Source organism: Abramis brama (genome assembly GCF_963993115.1).
Source record: "Abramis brama genome assembly, chromosome: 13".
NCBI lineage: Eukaryota > Metazoa > Chordata > Actinopteri > Cypriniformes > Leuciscidae > Abramis > Abramis brama.
Window position 1 is genome coordinate 18,225,513 of NC_139975.1, and position 19,895 is coordinate 18,245,407.

The following is a 19,895-nucleotide window of genomic DNA, read 5'->3' on the forward strand; positions in this document are numbered from 1 at the left end:
ATTTTCTGATAAGGCTGAAATATCTTCTTTCTTTCTTTTTTGACAGTTTTATTAGGCTATACAAAATATTTGTATTATTATTGGTAAATAGCATTTTATTCAAACATTCCCAAGATATATGTACATTGATAGTATTGTTTATTGTGAGTGCAAATTATATTTACGTTCTAAAAGACTTTGTGAGTTTTTATTAGGTGAATCGAGGCTGCAATAAATTGATAAGAAACATGAAATTATTACAAACAGAAATTCATGCCTGACTTCACTGGAAACTTAAAAGGGTGTTATGAATGCCAGTGACCACGACATGGCGTAAAGAACCTCTGAAACTATTTTTGAACCAGTTATCTGAAACGGATTGTTCGAAAGAACCGAATCAACATGAGTTGCACTCCCAATCACTACTGCTCCTGCCCTACTCAAACAGCGAGGGGTTCTGCCTTGCGCATGCGCAGTGCTGTGCTCCGTGCGGCGTTCTGCTGAAGGGATGAGGGCAGTAGATTCAAGAACAACAGACCTAGATGCTGATGAGAGAAGAGCGGCAAGAAAAGCGACGCATGGTGTCAGAGAATGCCACGGCAAGAAAATAGTTTCCAGTCATTAACTCAGAGGGAAGGCATCATTGTCTCATTGGCTACGTTCTTGTTTTTGACTTGAAGTAATTACTGCAGCTAATGCTGCAGATCCTGACGTTACAATGCCAGCGGGGCTGAATGCGCAAGGCAGCGGTATACCTATCTCTGATGCGATGGGTAAGTACAAGGTCAATGGCATTCACTGCGTCTACAGACCATTATGCTCTCACGAAGCACAATCCATGCTTGTATTTTCGGTTAAATTTGATTAGCTACGTTTATTCATACTAGTAATTATTAGAACAGGCTTGCACCACAGAGAAAGCGTCCCGTAACCTACATTCATAAGCGTACGTGTCTCGGATGTCCTCAAAGAATGTCGATAGAACATTTATTGATAATGTTAATGAAAATACACAAACATATGTGGAATATTATTTGCATACGACCTAGTTAAAATGTATTTTGTTTAGTGATAGAAAACCCTCATATTACTTCACATAGTACCTACATTTATCTGGGTTTCTGGGTGCCTTTGCTGCTGTAGATACTATAGACATACAAGAGGTCATATACACTGATTTCTTTGCTTTGCATTACCCCAAAACAAACGTGCCTAAAATAAGACAATGAGTAACAAAATGTTGCCTAAGGGAAGGGCGTGTTGTGCTGTAGCATCTTCCAACTCCATTGTCTTTTTCAGGATCATTTAAGAGGAGGAAAAAAAAGTCCATCATAGTAACAGTGATGCTCCTAATTGTCTCCATACTCATCCTGGTCTTTGGTCTGGCCGCTACCACCAGGACACAAAACATCACTGTTGGTGGTTACTATCCAGGAGTCATTGTAAGTATTTTGCTAATGTTCATAGCCGTGTTCTGAACAGACTGCAAACCATCCTATTGGTCTATAAATGGGTTTGTGATGTAAAGCACTGTGGGGAGGAAAAGGCCTCATGTTTAATTATTTTCCACTTGGCCCACCATTATGGTGACTGTTGGCCATTACCTCATTACTGTAAGGTCGAACTGAGTGAACTCATCAATTTATTATTCAACAGCAAGTGTCATTATGTTCTACACTCTTGGAGAAACATGCAAGCTTAAATAATACTACAGAATGTTTTGTACATGTAACAGGTGTTTTCCTGGTATTCCACAGGGACTGACTGTTTTGAAATACTATATGCAAGTAATGTGGCCAGATTGCATATATAGCTCTTAACTTGGCAATTGAACACACCATAAAATTAACTACTGCTTGGAGAAAGACAAAAGGCTTTGTGGCAATGGGAGATTGTATGTGGGAGCGTAATTGAGTGAGGTCATCTACCTTTAAAACATTGAAATAGGTTAATATTTTACATAGACTTGCATCGTGACAGAGTTTCACCCTGTGATATTTTCAGCTCGGCTTCGGGTCCTTTCTGGGAATCATTGGTGCCCATTTGATAGAGAATAAGAGGCAGATGGTAAGGAGTTTTTCATTACACTGCTTATATTGGATTCTGTGCTTGTGCATTCCATCATCCAATTGACATTTTCAACCAAATGCCCACACAAACAGCTTGTTTTTAGTCATGTCATAATGGCAGAAAGGGCTCATGGTTTTGAGCTCGAATAGCAGGGCATGTTGCAGGCCTTGTGGTGAGATGCACCCAGAAATAGCTTAGTGTAAGGGGAGCGGGATGGATGTCCAGGCAGGAATGTTCAGAAGCCATTGCAGTGCAGAGGGAATAGGAGGTGCCACAACCCAAATAAAGAATGCATGACGATGGCATGGCTGGCCAGGTCATAGACACACAGGAATAATTACTGCTGAAAATAAACAATCTTTAGTTTTTGAACGTGGTGTTTCTGTACTATTTCTAGGTCTCTAATCAAATAAGCAGATTTGTAGAATTGAGCATGTCAAATCATTTTCTACAGACGGTCAGATGTTCTTGTTTCCTTTAAAGCACAAGATGCTCTTTAGATCATTTTCAAATCATGCTGGAAAACATGATCATCAGGTTTTACCCAGGCTTTTGGAGTTCATTAAAGCAAAAGGGAGACAAACCAAATACTAAGACATTATGAGATGTATGATCATTTTTTATTCAACTTTTCACTCATATTGTTACAATGATAACATAAATTGTATAATTCCAATATAAATAATCTCTTGTGACCAAGTCTCATGCTCACCAAAGCTGAATTTATTTGATCAAAAATAAAGTACAATTGTGCAACATTATTACAATTTAAAATAACTGTTTTCTATTTCAGAAAACTTTAAAATGTAATCTATTCTTGTGATGGCAAAGCTGAATTTTCAGTCTTCAAAGTCGCATGATCCTTCAGAAATCATTCTAATATCCCTATTTGATGCTCAAGAAACATTTCTTATTATTATCAATGTTGAAAACAATTGTGCTGCTCAATATTTTTGTTTAAATAGTGATACAATTTTCTCAGGATTATTTGATTAATAGAAAGTTCAAAAGAACCGCATTTATTTGAAACAAAAGTTTTAATTTCTATAAAATTTATTTCTAGGAGAGAATTCATTATTTTAAGATGGATTGATTTATATTAGATTATATCAAGAATAACACTCAAAATGGCATTATTTATTGATCAGATATGGGCAAATAAATGTGTTAAGTTGTCCTGTATTATACAAATCCTCGCCTCTGCAAAGTGCTCTAGATTACAGGCAGAATTGTGTGACTGGTATCTAAATGTCTGGTTATAAAAAGGCAGATAAATCAGTGAAGTTAAGCAGAAAAATCCAAGCAGACCCTCTCCTTGTCCCATAATATACGCATCTACAAGATCTTAGACAAACCACTTCAATATGTATCTACAGTATAAGAAAATCGTAGATAGTAGTGCCCAGGTGTGAATGCACGTGTATTGAGCTACTACAGCAGGTGAATGGGTTGACATTGATGTTCTGCTTACAGCTGGTGGCCTCCATTGTCTTCATCAGCTTCGGTGTGGTGGCAGCCTTCTGTTGTGCTATAGTGGATGGCGTTTTTGCTGCAAGACATATAGTAAGTGCTTCCACACCATTTTATTGTAAAATGCATTTCTTCAGATAAACATTGCAGTGAAAGCTCTGTCATGGCATACTGATGTTGTTGTTTCAAAGGACCTCAGACCTGTATATGCTGGCCGATGTGAATATTACTCCAGTGGGACTGCGTTTGATTTGGATGTGAGTCGCCAACCTGAGAGAAGTGCTTTCACCAACTTTCAAGCATCTGAATGAGGGTTATGTACTAGTATAGTAGGATCCCATTTAGAAAACACATCTGTCTTGCAGGTCCACTGTCAAACTGCATCTCGGGTCTCCTGTAACCTGCGTGTGAAGAGCAACACCTGCTACTGCTGCGACCTTTACAACTGTGGCAAGTATGTGTGTGTGAGCGAGTCCCATTTGGATACATCCCTCCTAGAATATTTTCTCCAAACAAGCGGATTTATTAAAAAACAACTACTATGCTTTGTTTTACCTTGGTTAAGTTCTGGTTTATATTTGCTTGTATGGTGTGTGCTTCTATCCCTGAAATTCAGCTCTGTTCGAAAGAACATTTGTGTTTATTTATGTTTCAGAGAGCATCCTCTTATGGGACTTCAGAATAAAGATGTTTTGAAAAAATTTAGGAAATCCTCCATGATTTGGAAGTAGGTCTTTCCACTTTTAGCCCCTCAATGACATTGACAGCCCATTATTTGTTGTTGTTAAAGTACTAAGTGTGGCTGCATACAGTCGCTGTACTTTATGTACAGTTACTTCACTGATGAAATGAAAGGAACTAAGATTCAGTGTTCTCTGGTTCCTGTTTCACAGGTGAGGAGAGACAGCAATACTTTAGGTTTACATGTAAAGAGTCTTTGATTACAGTGAGATTAAATAAGAAGATTGGATATATTTATCCATTTCATGCTCTTCTTAAGAGTGATGTGCACTGGTATGCAGATAGTTTTGTTCTATTCTTTTGCATGAGTCACTGTTCTGTCATGCTTTACCTCTTTTGTTGCTCTGCCTCTCACCAGTATGTGTCTTATTTATTTCATGAATGTCTTGTTATAATACGTTTCTTCTCCTCACCATCTCAGTCGAGTGGAACTGCGAGGAGGGTACCATGAGTACACAGAGGTGCAGAGCTGCCAGGATGTTGTGCACCTTTACCACCTGCTGTGGTCTGCTACTATCCTCAACATCATTGCTCTGTTTCTGGGCATCATCACTGCCGCAGTGCTGGGGGGCTTCAAGGATATGGTGAGATTGAAATGCAGTGCAAACAACTTATATACACTATATTGTCAAAAGTATTGGAACACAAATTTTAATTATTATGGGTTTCCGTGGCTGAGCGGCTGCATGCAAGCCTCGCATCACCAAGTACAATGCCAAGCGTCAGATGGAGTGGTGTAAAGCACGCCACCACTGGACTCTAGAGCAGTGGAGACATGTTCTGTGGAGTGACTGATCACGCTTCTCCGTTTGGCAGTTTGATGAGAGAGTTTGGTGGGTGCCAGGAGAAGGCTATCTTCCTGACTGCATTATGCCAACTGTAAAGATTGGTGGAGGAGAGATATTGGCTGTTTTCAGGGGTTTGGCTAGGCTGCTTACTTCCACTGAAGGGAAATCTTATTGCTTCAGCATACCAAGACTTTTTGCACAATGCTTCCAGCTTTGTGGGAAGGCTCTTGTCTACCCCAGCATGACTGTGCCCCAGTGCATAAAGCAAAGTCCATAAAGACGTGGTTGGAGTTTGGTGTAAAATAACTTGACTGGCCCGCACAGAGCCCTGACCTTAACCCCATCCAACACCTTTGGGATGAACTGGAACGGAGATTGCGAGCTAGGCCTTCTCATCTAACATCAGTACCTTACCTCACAAATGCTCTACTGGATGAATTGGCAAACGTTTCTTACAAAAACACTCGAAAATCTTGTGGAAAGCCTTCCCAGTAGAGTGAAAGCTGTAATAGCTGCAAAGGGGGATCAACTCCATATTAATGTCAATATATTTAAAATGCAATGTCATTAAAGTCCTTGTAGGTGTAATGGTCAGGTGTCCCAATACTTTTGTCCATATAGTATAGCATTTTGTATGATTTCTGAGAACCTGTGACATTCATTGAGGCTCTGTTTATTGAAGATGCCAGCAGCACCAGATTCCTGTGAGCCAGAACCTCTCCCTATTCCTCCACCCCGAGAGACTCCTGGCCCCACCACCTCCAACAACTCTTTTTACAACACTGCCCCCTGCTTACCTCCATACACTGCCTATGACCTTCAGGTAATTGCATTCACTTTGAGCTGTCAGCCCACACTGTGTTTCATGCTTTAGTGGGCACACATATATGTAGGCTATATAATTTTATTTATTATACCTGTCAGTTATCAAGTTCACTTAGTGACCTTAGTGCAATTAATTATTTGTACATTTTTAAATAATTTTATGCAAATAAACAATGTATATAATATTTATTAAAGGTTTTTTTCAAAAATTCACCCTCATGTCGTTCCAAACCTGCAAGACTTTTGTTCATCTTCGGAACACATAGATGTTTTTGATGAAATCTGAGAGCTTTCTCCCTCCGTTGACAGCTACGCAACTACCAGTTTGACACTTCAAAAAGTTCATAAAGAGATTGTAAAACTAATTCATATGAATTGAGCAGTTTAGTCCAAATTTTCTGAAGAGGCTGGATCGTTTTTTACAGTTGACTGAGGGCCTTATAGGTTTTACTTTTATATGTTTTGAGTGTGTATGCTAAGAACATGTCATCTGCTAATGTGTCTTTACAGGGTGCCAGCTTGTTTCCTGACTCTTCAGGTCTGTCTGATGATTCCCAGTCTGGAGCCAGTCACATATGGCCAAATATGATCCCACCTCGTTATTCTCCTCCTTATTACCCACCTGATGAGAAGCCCCCGCCATACAGCCCCTAAGGGACCAGTCTGAGGAAGACATTTTTCTGCCAAGAGAGAACTGGCATTGGGTATTTTTGGATATTAGTGTACCACCTCATTGAACAATCATTGTTCTGAATGAACAACCTTTGCAGAAGAGGCTCACCTGTGCGGCAGGTTAAGTATAGAGAGACTACAGCATTAACCACAGGCATTCATCACCAAAACAGCAAATGTAATATGCAACATTAAACCCCTACAAGATTCGCTCAAGTCAACAAACCTGATGTGTAAAATATTCATGTTATATAGCCTCAATCCAGGAGGACTATAACAACTAGCCTGACTATGAGATCAAGACTGTTCACAGATAAGCCTTAAAATGTGTGTCCACTTCCGGTACAGCTTCACCTGGTTTGCAGCCTCTTCCTCTTAAAAGTAACCTCTGTGGGTCTCCTACATGTGATTCCTCTGAGTAAGTCCATAATGTGAACTTCTCCCTTTCGAAGTGGCCCAAAGTGTTTTGCCTCGCCTCTGCTCCCTCAGCACGAGGATGAGTCTCGTATCTTATCTTGCAATTGATTTGCACTTTATTGTCTTCAGAATTTACTGTATGCACACAGTTCTACGTAATTACTTTGTAACTGTTTCAGGCAGCTAGATTGTATAGAACATATTTTTAGGCTGAATCTTATTTTTTGTCCCGAGTGCTTCATTAGGATCAAAGATCTAACCTGTAATATGTGGTGTTTCTATTGCATTATGTCAAGTACACAATCATGTCACAAATTCAAATAATCTTTCATCACAAAAATATCCTTTAATAAGCTCTTACAAGAATAGGAGGACTTTCGAAATCTGTACCTATCTGCCACTTTTGTGCTGCCGTCGTTTCTGTCTAGAAATGACAGGACTTACCGAATGTAAAAAAGGAGTAACCATTGTATAAATGTACATGGATCTAAACTACAAAAAGTCTCTCCACATTGCAAATATATCAGTGTGTGTGTGTGTGTGTGTGTGTGCAATGCTGTACTTGTTGTACATAAACCGAACAATCGAACCGCCTTCTCGTAATTGAGTCGTAAGACTTATAGTGTTCTCCGTTCTCCTTTTTATCCGTTTGTGTTCACTGTGAGTGTCAATTCAATACATTGTACTTGATGTGCTTGATTTATATCAATAACTTTGTCCTTTACTAAAGTGAGTAGAGATATTATGACAAACTCAACTATTTTATGACTGGTTGATGTTTAAGTGCAACTGGTGATTATTCTACAGCCACATGCTATAAAGTAAGATCTTTGCCTCAATTGTTCATGTTACATGAAAGCATTGTTTACCTTTGATGTTAAAAACTTAAAATGAAAGACTGATAGCTCAGCTGGAATAGATTGTTGTTGTTTTTTTGCTTCTTATCACACATGCATTTCCAAATATGTCCACCGGCATTTGACCATTGAATCCATTTTATCCCGCATAATGTGGAACCTGCACATAATAATCATGAACTAGCTTTGTGATCATCGACAAGATCCACTCTGATAACAGAATGGCAGGAATGCTTATATCAGTGACTGGTGGTTATCATACTGGAAAATACTAATCAATTTCACGATGCTCTTATAAATAAAAGAAATACATGTGTATGTTCTTCAAAGTTTTATTTCATTCTATCACACTAAGACCTAATAATAAATAGTTTACAAAAGAGAAGAAACTGTTAAAATGAAGGCCTTTAGTACTATTCTGTACAATACATGATTATGGTGTTAGAGCACTAGTTCTGACTGAAGGAATCTCTTTGTATTCACAGATTCTTCACACAGCCCACAAAGCTAAATAATTATAAAACTATGCTGAAAAAATAATTGTAAAAATGATATATATGTATATACAAAATATTCAACTGAAAAAGAGAGGTCCTTTGTATTACCAACATTACCCTTTATACCCTGGTCACTTCAGTATCTTGTTTCTCTAGACTTCTCTAGTCAGGTCCCAATGTTCATAATGTAATATAAATAAACAACCTCAAAACATAATTAATGGACAGATCAGATGACATAAACATTTCATATATTTACTCCATCCTTCTTAAAAACTGTTGATAATCAACAAAAACTATAAATACAAACATTCAAACCATTTCTCACTGCAGGACCAGAACCTGCCATTAACACTGATCTATCTAATACCAAACAATTATATAAAAACTACAATAAGAAGCCGACAAGAAAACTCAAACAATGTTAGCGTCTCTTTCAAATGAAACTGAAAATGAAAGGAATAATTGGATACACTTTATTTAAAGGTGACTAAGTTACATTGTACTAAATTGTACTTACTCAAATAAGTACTGAGTAATAATAGGGTTAGGGCTTGGTTTAGGGTTAGTTACTTGTAATTATGCATAAATACTGTTATTACTATAGTAAGTACATGTAGCAACATGTAACTACATCACCTTAAAATAAAGTGTTACCGAATAATTTAGTGTGATGATGATTTCACTGTTACATTTGATTTTGGAATTATGATTTATGAAACACAAAAAGAATTTACACATTAAAGTTACATAACTGTAAGAAAATAATAACTGTAATAAATGGCAACAGTCTGTACTTGAACCCTACTAATTATATCCTACATGGTTGTACTGTCCAGAACATAAAAGGGAACAGGTCAGCTCTACACAGATCTAATGTAGCTGTACATAAAATTTGTATCATCTACTTTGTCATATTACCTGACGAAGAATTATTACGATTCAATAATGGACTGTGAAACTGAACTGTGATCCAGTGCTAAATAACAAATGATTCTAAATATACATTAAAGCACCTTGAAACAACTTTCAGTTGATGGATACTGGAGTTGAGCTTCCAGAGAACCAAGATCACCTGCACCTCAAACTTAAACACGAACAAATGAACAAGGCACCTAAGCCAGAGGAGTGAACAAGCATGCTCAGTACGTCTCTGGTATAACAAACTCAAATTCGTTCGTTTCGGCATTTATTTGGTCGACGGGCCGTGGTCCTGGTCGAACGTGAGCCATTGGTCTGTTTTGTGCTTCGGATTCTACAAAGATGTCATCCCAGCTCAGTGCTTTGCTTTGGCTAGATGGAAGTGGCTGGTTGGTAAAGTGCTCTTTGTCAGGGTTTACATGTTGGACAATCCCATCTTCATTGATCACCGGAATCCCCCCCGACTCCTCGGACACAAAGGAATATGGTTTGAACTGCAACGTTTTACAAGGCAACAGACGATACAAGTTGTTGCAAGAGTCATCTTTCTCTTTCCTTCCCGAAGGATCTTGGTTGTGCATTTGCTTGCAGTGGGTGGACAAAATCTGATAATTGAGAAACATTTCACTGCACAGTAAACACTGGTATCGTCTTTCGCCTGTGTGCGTGATTTCATGTTTGGTTCTGTACTCGGCCAGGGCAAAAACCTTGCTGCAGTAATGGCACGGATACTTTCGCTCCCACGAGTGAGTGTTAAAGTGCCGCCTGAGGCTCGTCAGGCACACATAGGGACGCTTGCACACAATGCACACATAAAAGGTCTTTCCATCCATGATAAGTTCATAGTGATCCTCCTGATCCAGCTTTGATTTTTTCTTTCTTTGAGGCGAGTTATTGGTCATGTCGGGAGAATCGTGTGGCATTTGCGATTTCCTACCGGGAGCCACCCCCTCCCCGGCATCCTCTTTTACTGGAACGATGTCGTAGGTGTTTTCACCAATGTTGGCATATACTTTACAACCCGGCGATAGCGAATCGATTTCCGAGGCTTTGTCTAACGTTATCGTCTTTTTCGCCGACACTACTGGGACCATGTTTATTGCAGGTTTTGGTCCATTATTGGTGCTGTACGTCGGCCTTACATCCGACAGTCTGATTTTTCCGGGATGATCGGGCGATAGCTCTAGAAGGACCTTTTTCTTTTGGACACCAAGTATTTCGTTGTTGTCTAGAGGTAGCGAGGTGCTATGAGCGTCTGAAGAGAGGCTGTTCACGCAAGATGGGGTTGTGGGCTCACTGTGTGAGCTCGTTTTTACTGGTGAAGTGAGAATGCTGCTACTGGTTTCTGGGTTGGAGAGGAGGACGACATCTGGTTGGGGCTCAAGGTTATTTTGAAGAGATGTGTTTTTTTCAGAAGGAAGCTTGTCATTACCAACTTGGGCTGTTGAATCTTTAGAGGCAATTCCTTCCTCGTTTGTGGCTTTTTGTTTTTTAGCCTCTGGTCCTCCTTCGGTGTCATTAACATCGGATATCTTGGACTTTTGAGCTTGCGGGGCCTCTGTTTTTGAGACAAAAAGAACATCATCGTCCGAGTCCATTTCCTTTTCTGCATTACCAGCTGCCATGTTGAACTCTTCAGCAGACAGTGAGAAAGTCTCAGTAATAATTGGCATATTCTCGGCTCCAGTCTCATTTTTCTCAGAGGAATTGACACAGTTGTTGTCACTTTCTTTAGACAGGCCGGGTAATCCCTTGACTTGTGCGAGAGGCGTTCCTAAATTGGCTATGAACGTCACGCCTAAAATTTTACCAGCGCTGATGAGATCCTCAAGTCTGTCAGATCGAACCCTGTAGATTTTTGAAGTGTACATGTAGTTCAAAATCACATCGAACATGTCTGCCTTGATGAAGTTCAGCTCTACAACTGTTCCAGCAACGGAGAGAAGTTGGCGGAAATAGGCACTCGAGGCAGACAGCACACATTTGTGTGCCTTGAACTTGCGGTCTTGCACGATTATGGTGATGTCACAGAATAAACCACTGTGTCGCTCATCATTGATGGACTTCAACAGTGATGCTGGATACTGAGTGTCCGCTGCAGATATTAGCTTTAGTTTCGACATGCCTGTGAGGAAAAGGGTATAATACAATTTGATGTACTTTAATTTAACATTTTGAAAAGATTAGTATTAATAACAAATTAAATCTATTATAAAACATCTTAAAATGTAATTACATGAACTATGCAAAGCATTCTACATAGTGCTGTCAAGGATGCAAGAGATATACTCTTAGACACATTTCAGATGTCTGGCAATGGAAAATAAATCATATTTTCATATATTATTTTTTTCTCATATTGTTATGTCGTTATAAACATACTTTAAAAGTTCGATAAAACTATATTTTGTTTCTAAATTCACGGCAGCATAATATGGAAGCTGCAAAAGCACGAGAATCGAAGGCACGCTAACGTTAGCTGGCTAATTGTACAGCAACAAAAGACAAGCATAAAGACATGCGGCTTGAAAAGAAATATGAAACTAATGCTTTTGACTAGTTTGACGTGATTAAACAAAATATTGTTCCTGTGAGCCCACAGCTTTTTGATGATAGCACTCAGAACTGGTAGGACACCGGTGGGCAGCGGTCAGTGTGAAAACAAAAACAAATGGCTCAATGCAACCCCTTCCTGGTTTGGCGGCAGCGCGCGGCCTATCTTTCTATATGATGCAGAACAACGCGTATGTAACTAAAATAAGATGAATTAAAGTTTTAATCTACCACAATCTCGGGATTCAATTCTCAAAATCATATACCTGCAAAGCGACCAGTTAAAATCCACGATTCCCTTTGCTGAGAAACAATAATGACAGAGTCGGTTGCCGTGGACAACACAACGGAGCTCGAGTTCCTTGTGTGAGATGAACGAGTCTCGCGCTATCGTCTCCACCAGCCGACAGGAGTCGCGCGCGACAGTCTGCCACAACATACGCGTGAAGAATGTTAATCAGACAAGGCAAAAATATCTTTCTTAAACTTTACTTGTATTTACACACGTACAAATATACAAATGCACTGGGAGAACAAATACATGATGCAATAAATGCAAAATAGGGAAAACTCCATTTGAAAAGCTTTAGGGGTTTTATATTGTTGTTTCAGTTTTTTTCCCCCGTATTTGAAAAGGTTTCTATATAATTTTTCAGGTTAGTGTTATACAATAATTTTTTACTAGTCTCATTTTGTAAATAAAATAACTAAGTATGTTTATATTTTCGGTTTTGAGTCTGTAGAAAGGTACTATATAAAATAATCATATTATTATTATTATTATATTAATACTATTATTTTAATAATACTGACAATAAAGTATAGCCTACAATAGGCTTATATAGTGTGTAAACGTTTTATTACAGTATTAACAATCTCAGAGAGGGTACGTTTGCACCAGGCGTATATCTCTCAGTAACTATCAGCTTTTGAGTCAAAAGTCCAAATCACAAAAATGCTTATTCTATCTAGCAGCAGTTTTGTGTTGGTTTCAAAAACCTTGTTCTTATATTAAAATAATTGTATTCAAACTAAAATTCTCAGTGAACAGATTAATAAAGCATAGATAAACGTTCAGACACTGCTGTCAGGTGCTTAAAAAATAAAATAAAAAAATAAATAAATGCAATTTTGAATAAAAATATGGAGAACACACAGGTCTGTTAATTTTTTCACGAAATAAATATTTTTTCACATGTAGCAAAGCTTCCATCCTGCCAAATACACTATAAGGTAAACCAGATATATCTGTCATAGTCATCATACTTGTAAGGACAAATTATTAAATCAACATGCATTTCCCAGTCATTAAAAGGGGAACAGATTGGAGTGCCATTTTGTCTAGATGCGCACCTTCCAGGTCTCCAGGGGGCGATATTGCGTGTGTCTTCTCACAATTCTTCATGGTAGAAGAATTTAGCGTAACGGAAACGTAAACACAAGCAACGACGCTATTTTGGTCCCATGGCCCGCGTTTAAGTTGTTTACAGGTTTCGTGGTGAGTCTCAACACAACCATAATTGAAATAAATGTAAAAAAAAATTGCGTCGGTAGTTAAACTAAGAACTTGAAATCGCAGTTCGCGGATCTACGTTAGCTAGAATAGCTTTGCTAGTTCTTGGTGAACTGCGACATTACAACAAAATGTAATTACCACGACGTTTTGACCTAACATTATATAAGAAAGTAAAACTTAAATTAACACGTTAAAGTTAATAAGACAGATTATAGTAATGCCCGAGCTGGACGTAAAGTATTCAGGCCCCGTGAGCCCGAAGAGACGCCGAGACAGCCGCTCCCCGGAGAACCGAGGGCTGAAGAACCACAGAAACGACCATGAAGACGACCACAAATCGCGATACATCGATAAAGACAGGAACAGAAACCGGTTTCGATTTGGCGGTTCTCGCAGTCGCTCGAGGTCAAGGGAAAGAGATCGGATAAATTGGTCAGATCAGAGAGACAGAGAACACGGTGCTGGATCAAGATCCGATTATTATGATAAGAGAGATGATGCCCAACGACAGAGACAAGACGCCTTCATCGCAAGGTTAGATACATGTTCTCTACACTTGTGCAAGAAATTGTTTGTAGTAACATACAAAGGCAGTGGCATTTATTCTCCTTCTGTTTTCTCTATCAAGGCGTCTGCAGGAACGCGAGAGAATTGGTGAACTGGGATGTCCTGAGGTCTGGGGATATTCTCCAAGGGTCAGAGAACCTGAGTGAGTACATATTGAATACCACATATGTCATTACTCACTGTCTATACTGTTTTAATATCCGTGTCATTAAGCATTATAGGTGTCAATCAATCAAATGACAATATGATGAATCAATGCAACACAAAAAAAATTAGATACATTTTAAAGATGCGCCTTTATTTTGACACTCATGCTAGCCACATCTGCACTTCATTGTCACTAAGCTGTCATCATTTATTTAATACCTTTTCACAATAGCAAGAATTTAGTTAAAACCTTAAAATAGTGTATTCACAGTAATATTCGTCATATACTCCTTGTGCTTCAACCTTTTCATCTGATCTCTTGTAATAGCTCAGACGAACACACTCCTGTAGAAGAGGACGTGAAGAACAGCAGCTCTGATTCAAGTTCAGAGGGTAAATGATTATTTAAAATCTCAGTGGCGCACAATGCGTTTTTGCATTATAGCATGTTAACTGAACGTGACCTGGAAGTTTTTGAATAAATAATCTAAATGACTGATTTCATGCCCACAGAGGAAAAGAAGAAAAAGAAAAAGAAGAAGAAGAAGAAATCAAAGAAGAGGAAAAACAGAAAGCACTCAGAGGACAGCGAGTCAGAAAGTGATTCGGAAGGTTCGGGGCATACATTTTTCTTCTAAAACGTGTTATTCTTATGATATGTAAGATTATATGAAATGTTTTTTTGCTTGTTTTGCAGAAGAGATGAAAAAGAAGAAAAAAAAGAAGAAAAGTAAAAAGTAAGAATCGTGTTTTCGTTTGTAGTAAGTGTACTGAATCAGCAAGGCTTGAATCATTTTATACAGTTGCATGATTTTGTCCTCACAGGAAGAAGTCAAAGAAGAAGAAGGCGAAGAAGAATCACAAGGAGTCCAGTAGCTCTAGCAGTGAACATTCAGAGGAAGAAGAAGAGGATGTCAATGAAATCTCATGGGTCGAGAAGACTGGTGTTGGAGAAAATGTTGTTGGACCTGAAGCTCCTCTCACTCACCTGTCCCAAGATGATAAACCTTTAGAGTAAGAATTTGATTCCTCCTTCACTTTGTTGCTTAATTATAACAGTCGCTGCTTTTATATCATGTTTGATCCTGAATGTATAATTTTTTCCATAGTTTTGGCCACGCTTTGCTACCAGGTGAAGGTGCTGCCATGGCAGAGTTTGTCAAAGCAGGAAAACGTATTCCGAGAAGAGGTGAAATCGGCTTGACTAGTGATGAGATTGCGGAGTTTGAAAAATCTGGCTTTGTCATGAGTGGAAGCAGGTATGAAGCTTTTATACATTTACGTACATACGTTATCGTTCAATAGTTTGGGGTCAGTTTTTTGAAAGAAATGAATACTTTAATTTAGCAAGGAATCATTCAATTGATCAAAAGTGTACATGCATGTATAATGTTACAAAGATTTCTATTTCAAACGAATTCTGCTCTTTTGAGCTTTCTATTTAAAAGAAATCCTGACAAAATGTATCATAGTTTCCACAAAAAAAAAAAAAAAAAATGAAGCAGCGCAACCGTTTTCAACATTGAAAATAATAAGGATTGTTGCTTGAGCACCAAATCATCATATTCGAATGATTTCTGAAGCATCATGTGACACTGAAGACTGGAGTAATGATGCTGAAAATTCAGCTTTGCCTTTACAGGAATAAAGTACATTTTAAAATATATTACAATAGAAAACAGGTATTCTGTTTTAACTGTATTTGTATCAAATAAATGTAATAAAACTTAACTTAATTACCGACCCCAAACTTTTGAATGGTAGTTTATACCTTTAAAAAGATGACACTTTTATAATAGGTGACAAGATGAAAAGATGACATTTTTATATGCTACTATTCCCTCAGACATCGGCGTATGGAGGCTGTGCGTCTGAGAAAGGAAAACCAGATCTATAGTGCTGATGAGAAGAGAGCGCTTGCATCCTTTAACCAAGAGGAAAGGAGAAAGAGGGAGAGCAAAATCCTTTCAAGCTTCAGAGAAATGGTTTACAGAAAAACTAAAGGCAAAGATGAGAAGTAGACTGTCCTGCAGAATTATATTTTCAGTTTGTTTGTCCTTATTTTTCTTTTTAAACTAAAAAGTGATTAAGACATATTTTTTAATAGAGATAATTTTTTCTCTGCTTGGACATCCTCCTGTGTAATACACAGTGGAGAGGCTTGAGAACTAATATTGTTGTGTAAAATTATTTTGAATTACAAGCAAGGAATAAATTGTGACCAGTAGAACTCAAATGATTACCCACTGCCCTTAATGTGATGTGTTTTTTTGCATCTAAATAAACAGAATGGTCATGTGATCCACTGTCATGCTGGAACTTTCATTAACTATGAGAATTTACTTTTTTTAGTAATAAATCCTGTGTTAACCTTGTGAGGTTAGGTAAACTATAGTCTTTGTTTATAAGATCTGTACTTTGACACTATTCATTTTCTTAAGAATTTAATTTGAGTATATGTAGTGCATTTAGAGTATTATTAACCACCCATATAAACATTTTACATGGCAACATAGGAAGTATATACTATCAGAGGTGGACAAAGTACACAACTTCCGTACTTGAGTAAAAGTACAGATACTCCTGGTCAAATATTACTCCGTTACAAGTAAAAGTTGTAAAGACCGATTTTTACTTAAGTAAAAGTACAGTTACTTGTTTTTAAAAGTACTTAAGTATCAAAAGTAAAAAGTAAATGTCAATGCATCGTTCTATTATTGTTGTTGCATTGTTGTATGTACTACTTACAGTACCTTATGCCTCTGAATCTATGTCTGCCTACCTAACCTCATCAATATTAAATTTATTTCTAGAACACAGTTCCAGTAGTGGGATTGAATGTGAGATTGAATAAGTGCACTCGAATAACGTCCACAATGGTTTCGGACACCCAAATGGCTATTCCCTCAAACTGCCCTATTTATAGTTTTTTGGCTTTTAGTATGAATATGTTAGCCTTACTGTTATCTATAAGTTAGTGTGCTCCAAAACAATGACAAAATTCGCATTTAGAAGACCAAACCCAACCATGAAAATGAAAATCAGGTTGATGTCAGAATCCGACGGCAGATTGACATTAATCTCCAACGTTGAACAGACGTAATGTGGTTGAAAATGAAAATCGGGTTGACATCAGAAACCAACATTTCCAACCAAAATCCAACGTCTGTCCGACATAGGATGCTGACGTCAAACCGACTTTATTTTCCAACCAAAATCATCCCCTGACTAACGTTACTACTTTCAACTCAAGGACCTTGACAGAATTGTTGTGGAGTAAAAAGTACGATATTTGTCTTTCAAATGTAGTGAAGTTTGTTACTGTCCACCTCTGTATACTATAAAATACTGGATTTTTACATTCAAGATCAGTTAATGTACAGGTCACAAACTCCTGCTCAAATGTCCCTGTAATAAAAGTCAAAGTTGCCATTATTATTTGACCAATACATTTCTATAACTCATGTGAGCTACTGGATAAGGATTTTAAAAAACTGGTTTTACCTAAGATTGCATTTACAAATAACGATATATACACAATGAGATTTTTTAGTAGAGCTGAGCTTAACTGGAAATGCACATTCACAATAGTCATTTTTATGACTTTTCCAAGCCTGGAAGTCACAATTATCTGACAGTAAGAGCCACAAAGAGTACTTGTAAGCATTGTGGTTTGGAAAATAATATGTAATTTGTACTTGCTTGCTTCTTGATCGTCATCTTAATAGTCTCCACTGGACATCTAAATGGATGTAAAAAGCATACATGATTCTCTTTACAAAATAAGTGTTCCTACTTCAGTACAATTTGTCTGCTTATTGCATCTCATACTGTATATTGTCTAATGATACTCCATTTGAAGCTGTCAAAGGACTCTGTGCAGCCTGTTTATGCACATAAACATATTACAACCTGTTTATGCACATTACGTGTACTACTTATACTTTCAAGCATTCTGTAGATGCATTTAAATTGATCAATTATAATTATTTTAAGTACTTTGCACATTTTGTAGACTGTGGAGTGGAGTATATATGTATTATGTAGAATGTGTGTAGACGCTCTCTTAAAACTGCAAAGATTGGACCATGCACTAACTGGATCATTAAACTGGAGTAACCGGTGAAGTAACAAAAAGTTATTTACTTAGATGTTTTTAATGTGCCACTTGAATTCTGGCATCAAAATTAGACTCAATTACTAATAACTAAAAATAAATTTTAAAAAGTTAATTGGGTTAAGGAATCAAATCTGATCCCGTTCCATAAATCTAATACTGTAAACCATGCAAAACAATCATATTGAAATGTATATCCACACCGCAGTGGAACAATGAAACAACTCGAAACGATTTCAAATATGAAAGAAAAAAAGATGACAACAGCAAGCAAATTAATAATTTAAAGACAGAATTTTAATAGACGGCTGGACAAAATGTACATTTCAGTTTCATCTGGGTGGCTCTTCACTTGATGTTTTCAAGTCCCTGTGAAAAAACAACAACAAACAGAAAAATATTACAACACCTGTTTGGTGAGCATATTGCCAATACTGATATATTTACACAATACATTTATTTTATTTTATTTTTACCTTGGGTCGGTAATGTTCACCACTTCCAGACACTCTCTTGTCTCTCTCCATCAAATACCAGTGATAGGGAGCCCGTGCAATCCGCTTTTCCTGAGTTAAAGAACAAGTGGATTTAGTGTTGCAGACATCACAAGGGCATACAGCATTTTCTGTCAAATGTCAGGATAGAACAAACGTTTCTAACTATTAAAAGATTAACTAAAGCATATAATCAATGACTAGAGAGTGACAAAACATTGTTCATCATCATCGCTCACCTTTCCACCGTTTGTGAACTTCTGGATTTGAGCAGTTGCAACACCAGGAATGATCAGACAAACTGTCATAATGGCAAAACCGGGCAATATCTCATACCACATGATTGTGGTGAAATATGAGAGTAAAAACACAAAGAAATTGTTGAAGCGGATACGGTTTATTTAATGTTTTCCAAAAAAATCTTGCAAAATTGTCGTTTACATGGCCCAAAATGTCTGCCCTTATGATATGACGGTCACATAGACAACTTCCGAGAAGTGTATAATTCACTTCCGCGTGTGAAAACGTGTGAAAAGCTCGCCTGTAATACTGCAGCGCCGCATGGTGGCTCTTGCTTGAAGAACTACTACTACAGGACCATTGGGTTAGGACCAGTCTATGGTTAGGACATGCGTAGCTCAGAATGATATATTATTCCCCAATACTATACAAATAAACAAAATAATAAAAGGCCTTGCTTTTTTGTTTTCCTCGCCATAATAGCAACTATATCGTTTTCTAATTCTTTCAGCACCACAGAAAAAGAGAGGTTTGTGATGCATTTTTGATTGAATTTACACAGATGAATATGAAATTTAACAAGTATAATCTCAAGATTAATAAAAAAAAAAAAAAAATAGCAGGGTAAAATTTGTGCTTAGCAAGGTAAAATTTCCTTAATCTTATTTGTAATGAGACATTTATTAGGTGAAATAGAGAACATATAGCCTTATTATTGTTTTTGCTTGTCAAAAAAACAATCAAATTTTACCCCAGAAAGTGTCAGCAGGATGTAATAAAGAAACGTGTTGAGTATGAAATACCTCTACATAAGGAAAAGACACCGGGAGAGATATAGCACCATAGAGGCACATTCTTTGGGGGATTCAGGGAAATTAAAATGTAAGTCATAAGTCATTTAATTAAATACTCGTGAGAATTCAACAACTGCCCGACCAAAAGGATCACCTTGTCAAACAAAGTTTTCAGAAATATACTCAGTCTTATGCTTATAAAAAATATATTACAATTATTTCAGATATAA

General features: G+C 37.5%; 4 protein-coding genes across 6 annotated transcripts; 2 read left to right on the plus strand and 2 right to left on the minus strand.

The window, feature by feature from the left end:
* The first annotated feature begins 456 nt into the window (after nt 1-456).
* On the plus strand, nt 457-8,142 carry tmem255a (transmembrane protein 255A). Of its 3 annotated transcripts, XM_084132697.1 has the most exons (10): nt 457-752; nt 1,279-1,421; nt 1,984-2,046; nt 3,523-3,612; nt 3,711-3,776; nt 3,885-3,973; nt 4,175-4,246; nt 4,682-4,844; nt 5,731-5,871; nt 6,384-8,142. In XM_084132697.1, exons 1-10 carry the CDS (start codon nt 698-700, stop codon nt 6,525-6,527), a joined length of 1,026 nt encoding a protein of 341 aa, XP_083988823.1. In that variant the 5' UTR covers nt 457-697; the 3' UTR covers nt 6,528-8,142. The 3 variants fall into 3 exon arrangements, with proteins under 3 accessions (XP_083988823.1, XP_083988822.1, XP_083988824.1); XM_084132696.1 differs by having other exon boundaries at nt 3,885-4,246; XM_084132698.1 differs by lacking the exon at nt 4,175-4,246.
* zbtb33 (zinc finger and BTB domain containing 33) lies at nt 8,138-12,244 on the minus strand. The gene is given in 5 exon segments (XM_084132695.1): nt 8,138-11,362; nt 12,057-12,139; nt 12,141-12,179; nt 12,181-12,211; nt 12,214-12,244. Coding segments are annotated over 5 exon segments (2,073 nt in total). The 5' UTR covers nt 12,230-12,244; the 3' UTR covers nt 8,138-9,458.
* A 938-nt stretch (nt 12,245-13,182) lies between these two features.
* On the plus strand, nt 13,183-16,321 carry nkap (NFKB activating protein). The gene is made up of 8 exons (XM_084132699.1): nt 13,183-13,840; nt 13,935-14,015; nt 14,349-14,413; nt 14,534-14,632; nt 14,718-14,757; nt 14,846-15,034; nt 15,130-15,279; nt 15,867-16,321. The coding sequence occupies exons 1-8, from the start codon at nt 13,524-13,526 to the stop codon at nt 16,039-16,041; spliced, it is 1,116 nt and encodes a 371-aa protein (XP_083988825.1). The 5' UTR covers nt 13,183-13,523; the 3' UTR covers nt 16,042-16,321.
* A 2,091-nt stretch (nt 16,322-18,412) lies between these two features.
* On the minus strand, nt 18,413-19,130 carry ndufa1 (NADH:ubiquinone oxidoreductase subunit A1). The gene is made up of 3 exons (XM_084132700.1): nt 18,871-19,130; nt 18,614-18,703; nt 18,413-18,506 (listed from the first exon to the last, which is right to left on the minus strand). The coding sequence occupies exons 1-3, from the start codon at nt 18,970-18,972 to the stop codon at nt 18,486-18,488; spliced, it is 213 nt and encodes a 70-aa protein (XP_083988826.1). The 5' UTR covers nt 18,973-19,130; the 3' UTR covers nt 18,413-18,485.
* Between the last annotated feature and the right edge of the window lie 765 nt (nt 19,131-19,895).

Bases quoted from the DNA above. Each gene is read 5' to 3' on its own strand.
- tmem255a (XM_084132696.1), top strand. From the start codon at position 698: ATGCCAGCGGGGCTGAATGCGCAAGGCAGCGGTATACCTATCTCTGAT. The intron at 3,613-3,710 runs GTAAGTGCTTCC...GTTGTTTCAAAG, and splicing joins TTTTTGCTGCAAGACATATA to GACCTCAGACCTGTATATGC. The intron at 5,872-6,383 runs GTAATTGCATTC...GTGTCTTTACAG, and splicing joins ACACTGCCTATGACCTTCAG to GGTGCCAGCTTGTTTCCTGA.
- nkap (XM_084132699.1), top strand. From the start codon at position 13,524: ATGCCCGAGCTGGACGTAAAGTATTCAGGCCCCGTGAGCCCGAAGAGA. The intron at 14,016-14,348 runs GTGAGTACATAT...CTCTTGTAATAG, and splicing joins CCAAGGGTCAGAGAACCTGA to CTCAGACGAACACACTCCTG. The intron at 15,035-15,129 runs GTAAGAATTTGA...TTTTTTCCATAG, and splicing joins CAAGATGATAAACCTTTAGA to TTTTGGCCACGCTTTGCTAC.
- ndufa1 (XM_084132700.1), bottom strand. From the start codon at position 18,972: ATGTGGTATGAGATATTGCCCGGTTTTGCCATTATGACAGTTTGTCTG. The intron at 18,704-18,870 runs GTGAGCGATGAT...TCTTTAACTCAG, and splicing joins AGTTCACAAACGGTGGAAAG to GAAAAGCGGATTGCACGGGC. The intron at 18,507-18,613 runs GTAAAAATAAAA...GTTTTTTCACAG, and splicing joins GTGAACATTACCGACCCAAG to GGACTTGAAAACATCAAGTG.